This window comes from Eurytemora carolleeae, unplaced genomic scaffold (assembly GCF_000591075.1).
Source record: "Eurytemora carolleeae unplaced genomic scaffold, Eaff_2.0 scaffold2182, whole genome shotgun sequence".
In the NCBI taxonomy this organism is placed as follows: Eukaryota; Metazoa; Arthropoda; class Copepoda; order Calanoida; family Temoridae; genus Eurytemora; species Eurytemora carolleeae.
The window spans coordinates 11110-21987 of NW_019398069.1; the positions used below are offsets into that span (position 1 = coordinate 11110).

The 10878-nt window shown below is 31.6% G+C and overlaps 1 protein-coding gene across 1 annotated transcript; it reads left to right on the forward strand.

The window, feature by feature from the left end:
* Nucleotides 1–737: 737 nt before the first annotated feature.
* On the forward strand, nt 738–6034 carry LOC111716742 (choline transporter-like protein 1; the record flags this gene model as incomplete). The annotated part of the gene is made up of 6 exons (XM_023492218.1): nt 738–806; nt 1593–1679; nt 2603–2655; nt 2973–3062; nt 3555–3703; nt 5986–6034. Coding segments are annotated over exons 1-6 (467 nt in total), but the record flags the coding sequence as incomplete, so codon positions are not given.
* Between the last annotated feature and the right edge of the window lie 4844 nt (nt 6035–10878).

Below are 10878 nucleotides of genomic sequence, written 5' to 3' on the forward strand. Positions count from 1 at the left end.
TCTTGATCCGTCCACCCCTCCCCTATTTTCTCCCTCTCTTGATCCGTCTACCCCCTCCCCCTTCTTTCTCCCTCTCTTGATCCGTCTACCCCCTCTTTAAATTAAAGAAATGTCTATCAGGTTTGAAATGGATTTTTTCATGATGAAAATAGCAAAAATTTCTGAATAGAATTTTTTATATATCTTTTGAATATTTCAACTTCTTTCTCATTAATTAACTTATTCAGGATTTTTTGTACTTAATTATCAAAAATAGTAAGATTTTGTAACTTTTTTCTAAAAGATTTGACAAGTTTCCGCTGAGTTCAAAACAAATTGATAATAAATACAGATATATATATATAAAACGTTTTAAAAAGACATTCTAATTTTTTATCTCCAGAACTTTCGTAAAGGGAATGTTGATGTAATTGTCCCTCCATTTCAAGAGTTAAGTGCTCGAGTCTGAAAAGAAACCTTGACTAATGGATAATATAATGGAGTAATTCTTGTTTTTCGTTGCTAACAATGTATGACTTTAAATTGCAGTAATAGTGAGTTTTGTATGAACGCAGCAGACAATATTTATCTGATTTCAAAATAGAAAATACGACAGTATCTTTCTTATTTTTAATTCTTAAAAGGTTCCATTTAAAAAATACTGTTTTATCTGTAATACAGATTTAAGAATTATAAGAATAAAAAAATCCATTTTTCTATCTTTCTTTTAACTTTTATCGGTTTTAATGTTTTAACTCTTTTTCAGATAAAAGATGTTTTGAAGAATAATGAGTTGTTGTTGTAACAACAAAGTGGAGGATGAGGAGGTGGTCAATTTTTTTATAATATATTGTATCGGCATTTCATATAGAAAAGTAAAGCATTGGAAATACTGGGATTGGTTTCCGCCTCATCATTGGCTATATTTGAATACTACGATTGGTTTCCACCTCATCATTGACTATATTTGAATACTGGGATTGGTTTCCGCCTCATCATTGACTATATTTAAATACTGGGATTGGTTTACGCCTCATCATTGGCTATATTTGAATACAGGGATTGGCTTCCGCCTCATCATTGGCTATATTTGAATACAGGGATTGGTTTCCGCCTCATCATTGGCTATATTTAAATAAATGTTTAAAAGTACGGCATTTAAAAAGTGATTTTCGTCGTTTCCACACTAGATTAAAGCTGACGACCGTTAGGCTCAAGTTTTGACTTTAAATACTTCAATGAAAATGAAAACACCTCCAATTCTGGAATGTAAACAGATCCATTTCACTTAATTAGTTGGGTTTTAAGCTATAATGTTAAATTTATTTTCTTTATAATTGAATAAAATACTCTTGCTTAAAAATCGTCTTTCTATTCCTCAGTTTTATGGGTCTCACTGTCCTGCTAACATTATCATCTTAAAATCAAATTAATTACATTTTTATATATTTTCATATATTTCTATCATCTAGATATATAAAAGTTGAAACATATATTTTTATTTTATATGTATACGCAGCATTTAATGTACTTGTACATCCAGCATGCTTTTGTCTAGTTTACAAGAAGTATTTTACTGTACTGTACAGTGTATATAACCCTGTATTGTACAGGAGGAGGAGCTGGAGGGACCGATGGAGAATAGAAGTTGTACAGATGTTATTTTCTTGATTCTCTTCATAGCGTACATTATTGGAATGGTTAGTATACAATTTCATTCATTAACTAGGACTTGAGCCACGTGGTTTATTTAAGAAACTACTTGCACATACACCCATGAAACCAATTCAAATATTAATATCAAATCAAAAGACGTCACAATACGAAGCATATCGTCACAAAACATGTCAAACGACAAAAAATACCAAGATTAGATATAAAACATATCAAACAAAAAATATATCTAAGCATAAAAAATATCAAGATACAAAACACATCCACATGAAAACTTACCAAACAAAAAATATATCTAAGTAGAAAAAATATCTGAGGAAAACACATTTATTAAACAGTTAATATCTCACATAGTTAGAGAAAAAATGACCGTAAAAATCAAAATACAAAACATATCCAAATGCAAGAAAAAATCATAATTCAAAATTGGCAATTGTTCCTCTGAGAGCGAACGTCAGTTGCTTTTGCGCTTTCACTTTCCCAGTCTTGATGGATCCATGATTTTTGAGATTTTTTATTAAACTTCCCGGATTTTGTTCTTTCCACATTTTAGAAAATAAGAAGAAAAGGAAGTCTCAAAAAAATCTGTCGGAATGTTTTCTTTNAGAAGAGGCGTTAGATGGCAGTCATAATGCATGCTCAACAAATATAGCATGCCGTGCCAGTACGATTACAGCCTATATAGCTGGGCGTACCAGATTCGATAAAGCAGTCTTTTTAATCTATTTTATGACCTAAAAACCTTTCTAAACAAACAACTTTGAAAAAAAGAACTTGAAACAAATTGCCCTGTGATTATACTGTATTATTGTAATGTACAATATGTATTTTGTGAATATGTATCTCAGCGCATTTTCTTTAGCTGTGATTAAAATCATGTTAGATACATATGAGTAAGTTGTGCTTAAAAGGCTATGTCTATTCGATGAAAAAGATTAAAATATTTCAGATAATTCTTTTCGGATATGGAGTAGCGACAGGGGATCCAAACAGAATCATCAGGCAGAAAACCAAACTAAAAACATTTATTATTTTTATACATTTTTTAAGATTTACCTCCTTCCAAATTAAATTTGCACAGCTCCAAAAAAATCTGAATGTTTATGAAAAGAATTTGCGCGTTGTTCTATCAATTCTATAGTATGTTTTAAATCATAAATTGATTTTGATATATTTATATATTTCACAATTTTAAGTCGGAAAACTCTTATTTCCTAAAACACTAGATCATTTACCAACATATCATACTGTTAAATTATCACTATCAGAGATGGATAAAAGCCGCAATGCCCAATACCCATGTTTGGTTTGATTTGAAGCGGATATGACGTTGCTGGTGACACATGTGGCGCAAAGAACCCGGTTTTGGTGGATGTACCGTACAGTGGGAAAGATCTGACTGGGAAAGGGTAAATACAAACTAACCGAGGGGGTTTAAAATACCATTTAATTGTAAATTTAAAAGTATTAACATACCTTAACAAAAATCTGCATTTTTCCCTTGTCTACAAGAGACTAGAAAGTGTAGATCTAAAAGAGAAGAACAGAAAACAGATGAATGATCAGATAAAAATAAGATACAGTGGTCGGAGAAAAATTTTTTTTTGCACTTTTTAAATTTTGTTAAAAAAATTTAATTCAAAAAAGAATTTAAAAAAAATATATTTACAAAGTTTGAGCTTTAAAATCATTAATATTTTTTATTTTCTGCAAGTTTCATGCAATTTTAAGCAGAAAAAAATAACGAACGTTGCTGTATTTTTAAAAAGTTTATCCGTTCTTTTTTTCAACCGTTGATTTTTTAAAAAGAACTGCTCTTCGTTACCGATCTAAAGTTCAATGACTTTGGCCGTTCGTTAACGAACTATTTTAAAATATATTCTAAATTAATCCTTTTCCAGGTTACTGTTCATAGATCTGGTTCGAACAGCACAAATTCAGGGAGACGCCACCCTATCTTCATACCTGAAAAACCTATCCTTACCCAACACAGATCTGACCAGCACGCTAGTAGATAAAATTCAGTTCTGTATAGAGGGCATGAACCTAGGTAATTACTGTGCTAGTAGATAAAATTCAGTTCTGTATAGAGGGCATGAACCTAGGTAATTACTGTGCTAGTAGATAAAATTCAGTTCTGTCTAGAGGGCATGAACCAAGGTAATTTCTGTGCTAGTAGATAAAATTCAGTTCTGTCTAGAGGGCATGAACCTAGGTAATTACTATGCTATTAGAAAGAATTCAGCTTTGCTGCATGTGCCTGGGTAATTACTACGCTAGTAGATAAAATTCAGTTCTGCCTTGAGGGCATGAACCTAGGCAATTAATAACAACACAGATAGACCATTAGATGTCGTCCTCTCAAGATTCGGTTTTTTTTTGTTCACAATAACCCGGAGGAAGACGCCCAAAAGAGTTCCGATTCAACGCTGCCCGCGCGGAACTTCTTTGGGCTTCTGCCTCAGGGTTATTGTGAATGAAAAACCCCTAAATTCTAAATAGACGACATCTAGTGTTCTATCTGTGTTGTTTTTAACTTATGTTTCCAATCATCATTCTGTCTGAAAACATGAATAAAAGAGTATCCACGTTTAAATTACTTGGTATTACAGTGAGAATCAGAAAACTCTGGAAAAGTGAGACAACTTTTTGACTTATATATAACTTATAAAATGAGACCGAGTAATTGTACAGCAGACTCATTTCACTGAACAAGTTATTTTATTAGTTATTGTTAAACTATTTTTTCAATTGTAACATCATAAAATACACTTAATAATGACTTTAATTTCGCGAAAATGCGAAATGTGAAAATAATTTCACGAAATGTCTGATGTCTCCTAATCGTTCTTAAATCTATATCTATATTTTGTGTTAATCCATCAATTGGGCTCGCAACCTGTTCGCTAAAATTTTGCATTTGTTTTTAACAATTCTGTATTTTTCGCGATTTTTTTTATAGTTTCCATTTTTTTGCGAAATTTTCGAATTTTTTGCGGTCGAACGAAATGCGAAAATTAAGCAAAATGGTCGCTAATTTTTTTTGCAAAAAATGCTAAATTTTCGCGAAACGATTTTTCCTTTTCGTTGGAAACCCTACGGCACCACATTTTCTGGTTCTCATTGAATTAAATTGAAGCAGGGGCCATTCTTATTTTATTTTGGAAAAAAGATTTTCTTCAATTCATGATAATTGGACGTAGATAATGATATTAAACTAATTTTTTCATTGAATCAATTAATCCTTAAAAGCATAAAAATTTCCAAAAATATTAACATTTAAAAACATTGGTGAAATGCGCTTAATTTTTTATTTCCAGATGTTAAATTAAATGTACTTAATTTCTAAAAATAATGAAAAAAAACCTTTTAGTCTTTATAGATAAATGTATTTAGTATATTTTTCCCCATTTTGGAATTTTTTTCAAACGCATTTTGGCCATTTTAACCTCTTGAGTGAAACGGGCGAGGGCGGAAGAAGGGGGAAAATATGATGCACACTTTTTTAAAATCTTTTTTTCTAGGTGGGGAATATCCTCCCCTTTCCTCTCCCCTCACATAAAGCCGCCTGTAGGGCTCCATGAGGTCCCACAAAAATTTTGGGCCCGATCGGTTCAGCCGTTTTGACGTTTATTGGATACAAACAGACAGACAGACAAACAGACAGACAAGCCAAATTTATATATAGATTTAAACTATTGGGAAATAGGCCAAATTTTTTATGTTTTCAGCTTCTATGCTGAGATGAGCCCTAAAAATTAATAAACGATGCAATAAACCTACTTTAATATTTTATTTTGAACTCCATCAATTTGACCGAAAATTGGAATAAACGTGTAATGCCCAAATAGTTGCTCCAGTTCAGTGAACGGAAAATGTCGTCTCCTAAGATAGATCGACAAAAACCTAATATGACGTCACTCTGTCTCTCACCTCTTTAATCAGTGACGTCATATGAGGTTTTTATCTATCTCTGCTAAGGAGACGACATTTTCCGGAAATTGTAGTGCATCCAGAGTGACCAACCTTATTATACAACCTTGGTTCGATGTCGAGCAGTTGAGCGCTTTAATTACAAATTTGACTCTGATTGAAGATTAAATAGCTTGAGTGATTTTCAAATATTTCATTATCAAACGATGGTTTTGCTTCATTTAAGCTTATATATTTTATAATTTTTCACAGTGTAAGGAAAAGCAAAGTTATAGAAATTAAATTTAGTTGTTGCGTATGTTTTCAAAGCCTTAAAACCAAAAAAAATGCTTTATTTATAAGCCTAGAAAACTAAATCAGTAGAATAAAAAAATTGGTTTTTTTTCACCTTGTATTCAGGTGGAAGTGTAAACACAACCAGCAGAAGAAAAAGAGAAACCATTTTGAGGTAATCCATTAAAAAAAAAACTTATTTTTTTTCTCTAAACCTGCTCTCAAAAATATTTTCAAAACGTGATGATGATGTATTTTATAATCGAAATATTGAAAATATGTGAAAATAAAGTTATTTTGTATTTACGTCCTAAAAATAGTCACCATTTCAATAAAAACTTTTAATTTTATATAAAAGGCACGTTAACTTCTCTATGATTTCTCGCAACACAAGCATAAAGAAATTTAGCCTTTGCAACAAACTCTAATTTATTCTTATTCCTATATCTTTGCAACCCAATGTCGTAGACCTTAGATATTTCAAACCATTAATTCTATTTCGTTAAATAGTCTGAAAAGTTTAAAATATCAAAGGTTTACACTATCAGGTTGCAAGGATAATGGGATTAGAAAATTTAAGACCCTTTGATTAGTTCAGAGATTCAAGGCATGGGCACAATATCCACAACAGAAACTTTTAGTTTGAAGCGATTAAGTACTTCTCTAAATCCGAGAAAACAGTTGACTAAAGATTTTTGAAACTTTTCCACCCTGTATCCTCAAAGATATACAAAAAAGTAAAGCCATTGCATTTACAGGGTGGTGAGTTAAAAAAAAGCGGCGTCTGGTGCAAAATTGTATCTTTTTTGTGCAACGCTTTTTTTTGAGTTGTATGGTATTTTTAAAAATATTGTTTGGAATTTTTTTTTTGTACTCCGATGGGCCAAACAAAAATCCGCGAAATTTTTTTCTTTAAATTCAAATGTTCAGAAATGCAAAAATGTGTATTTATATGATTTTTATCAAATTCTGAAATTTTATCAATAATGAAACAATGAATCACAGAAAATTCGGAAAATTGTAAAAAGAAAATTCGCAATTTACCCACTTTTGCAGATTTTTTTTCCAAAAATCTCAAAAGCATAAAGAAAGATCAAATAGATCAGTTTTTGCAAAGCTATGTACTATGTAGTAGCGGAATCATCATGTCGACTTGACTTCTCGAGGAAAACATCAAAATAAGGAAAAAATTGCATCAACTTAAGCTTTCTTTTTAAAATTAAGATCTCATAAAAAATGTAAAATAAAATAAATAGATAAAAAAAGATGATTATACTAAATGGCTTTCACCGATTTCGGCCAAACTAAAAACCTTAAAACAATATTTAAACCTTAAAATGTCGATGAATGGTAACTTGGTATATCAAAAAAAATTTAATCTAAAAATTCTGAAAATTTAATTTTTTCCCCTCCCGGATATCAATTACTATAATTTTCTTATCGTACTGAATTATTATAAAATTAGCATATAAACCGATTATACCGTTATCTTGAAATCTTATAAATGTATAAACTTAAAAAACAATAATTTCTCTGCATAAAGAACAAATATTATTTTGCTAAATATTTATATTTTTATCAAGTTTTCAAAACTTTTTTGTAGAATTTCTTAATTGAATCTTATTTTTAAATATAATAAAAGAATCGGGTGCTTGCCACAAACTCTGATTTTCTGAATAGTATATCTTTGCATCCAAATGTCGTATACTTAGATGTTTCAATTTTCAAACTAATGAATTCTGTTTGATCAAATAATATAAGTTTGAAATATCAAAGATTTTCACCATCAGGTTGCAAAAACATATACTCGTCGTATTTTTTAGATGTTCTGTTTTCGAATTTAATGAATTTAAGCCGCGTGTCAAATCCTCCAAAAATCAGTTTCAATTGAGCGCCGGCTTAAATCTTGAAAAATTGAATACAATATATTAAGTAAAACCAACCATACTTGAGCCTCTGGGCCTGGCCCCCAGATATTAATAATATATTTTGATGATCTAAAAATCATTAACCACGTTAAACTGAAGTTAAGAAGATGAGTTTTTGCCACAAACTCTGATTTTCTAATCTCTATATCTTTGTAATCCAATGTCGCAGACCTATAGATATTTCGAACTATTAATACTTATAGATAAAATAATCTAAGTCTGAAATATCAAAGGTTTGAACCATCAGGTTGCTAAGATATTGGGATCAGAAGATTTGAGTTTGTGGCAAAAACTCAATTGATTTGTTTCAATTAGAACTTTTCTTATTGTATTTTGACATATAACCGGATAACTTTAAGAGCTTCTAGAGCTCCCACAATTTTATCAGTAATGTCGAATAATATTTGACCCTCTTCTAGGTTACAGTGTACCATTTTGTTCTGTCTAGGTTACAGTGTACCATCTTGTTCTGTCTAGGTTACAGTGTACCATCTTGTTCTGTTTAGTATGTTCCCATTGTAAGTCGACTACTGGATAATTCTACCGAAGTTGTTTTACTTCTGGGACAAAACAGCAGTTTTAAGATTTACAAAACATCAAAATGTAAGTTAATGTTTAACGAAGAAATTTAGGTTAAATCAAGTTGAAAAAAGTTTTTTTCCGACATTTTTTTATTCCTGCATTGTACTTAACATCATTTCTTTTATACCTGCATTGCACATAACAGCCTTTTTTATACCTGCATTGTACTTAACAGCCTTTTTTATACCTGCATTATACTTAACAGCCTTTTATATACCTGTATTGTACTTAACAGCCTTTTTTATACCTGCATTGCACTTAACAGCCTTTTTTATACCTGTAATTGCACATAAAAGCCTTTTTTATACCTGCATTGCTGTACATAACATCATTTTTTATACCTGCATTGTACTTAACAGCCTTTTTATAACTGCATTGCACTTTACAGCCTTTTTTATACCTGCATTGCACTTAACAGCCTTTTTTTACCTTCATTGTACTTAACAGCCTTTTTTTATACCTGCATTGCACTTAACAGCCTTTTTTAATCCATGCATTGCTGTACTTAACATAATTTTTTTTATACCTGCATTGTACTGAACAGCCTTTTTTACACCTGCATTGTACTTAACAGCCTTTTTTATACCTGCATTGCACTTAAAAGCCTTTTTTATACCTGCATTGCACTTAACAGCCTTTTTCTTATACCTGAATTGAATTTAACATTATTTTTATACCTGCTACTTAACAGCCTTTTTCTTATACCTGAATTGCACTTAATAGATTTGAATCTTAGTTTGAGAAAGCGTTATTATTCTATGTCCACGTAGGAAACTCGGGGAAGGAATTGAGTCTTAGGCACAAACTCAAATTTCAAATCCCTTTATCTTTGTAGCCCAATGTCGTAGGCCTTAGATATTTCAAACTATCAATTCTGGTAGAATAAATGATCAAAGTTTAAAATATGAAAGGTTTACACCATGCATCTAGTTGTTAAGATATAGGGGTTATAAAGTTTGAGTTTGTGACAAAGACTCAATTCCTTTAGAGAGGAATTGAGTCTTTGCCACAAACTCTGATTTTCTAATCACTTTATCCTTGCATCACGGTTTTGCAGACCTTCGAAATTTCAAACTATGATTTCTGCTAGATTACATAATCTAAGTTTAAAACATCAAAGGTTTACATGATCAGTTAGCAAAGATACAGGGATTTTTACATTTGTGTTTGTGGCAAAGACTCAATTCCCCAGAGCATAAAACACGTGGACTTTCACTATTTTGGCAAAAATTAGTTTTAGTTCTATTAATCCGTTTGATATACAGATTAGTTTTCAAAGTTCAAAGGTTCCAACTGCAAAATCTTGATGGTATGGGTTATCACAACGTTATACCGACATTGGCTTAGTTTTCCCTAAACTAATTTTAACCCCCCCCCCCTCCCTTCATTTTCTCTTTGGTATCAAGCAAGGCTTCTTTAACTGCTTCAATGTTATATTTGATTGTTATCAGTCAGATCTAGAAAATTCGCCGATTTGTCTGTTTTTACTTTTCACAACTGAATTTGGAAAATTAACCCTATAAAGGCTAGGGGGTCTGAATCTATGTATAGCCTGGGGGAGGGGTGTTTGGCGCCCCCCCCCCTCTTGAAAAAGACCTTAGAGAATAGGTATAGGGTTGAAATGCATGTTCATAGCCCAACTCTCATAGAAAAAAAATTATACCGATAACTTTAATACTTTGGGTGCTAGGGAGGATTGAAGAAATGCCTAAAAAAGGGTCAAACATGTTTGCTTTTTTTGTTTTAAACAAATATCACACTGTGACACATGTTTCTACATGCATTTTCAAGGGCTTTTCAAAAATATAGTTTTTAGGTCTGTAGCTTTAGTCACAAAAAAGTTATGGGCTATTTTAGAAATTTTTTTTTTCACAGACAGGACTTTTTTCCGCCCTGTACCCTACCCTGTAAATTAAAAAAAAAATAACAAAATATCCTTTAAATTACTATTCATTAAAAGCCAAAAGTCACAAAATTTCACGGTGATAGTGTCAAAAATGAGAGTGCTAGGACCAAAAAAAAAAAAAAAAAAAAGCCTGTTTAGGGAATATTTGAATACTACGATTGGTTTCCGCCTCATCATTGACTATATTTGAATACTGGGATTGGTTTCCACCTCATCATTGGCTATATTTAAATACTGGGATTGGTTTCCGCCTCATCATTGGCTATATTTAAATACTGGGATTGGATTCCGCCTCATCATTGACTATATTTAAATATTGGGATTGGTTTCCGCCTCATCATTGGCTATATTTGAATACTGGGATTGGTTTCCGCCTCATCATTGGCTATATTTAAATACTGGGATTGGTTTACGCCTAATCATTGGCTATATTTAAATACTGGAATTGGTTTCCTCCTAATCATTGGCTATATTTAAATACTGGGATTGGTTTACGCCTCATCATTGGCTATATTTGAATACTGGGATTGGTTTCCGCCTCATCATTGGCTATATTTGAATACAGGGATTGGTTTCCGCCTCATCATTGGCTATATTTGAATA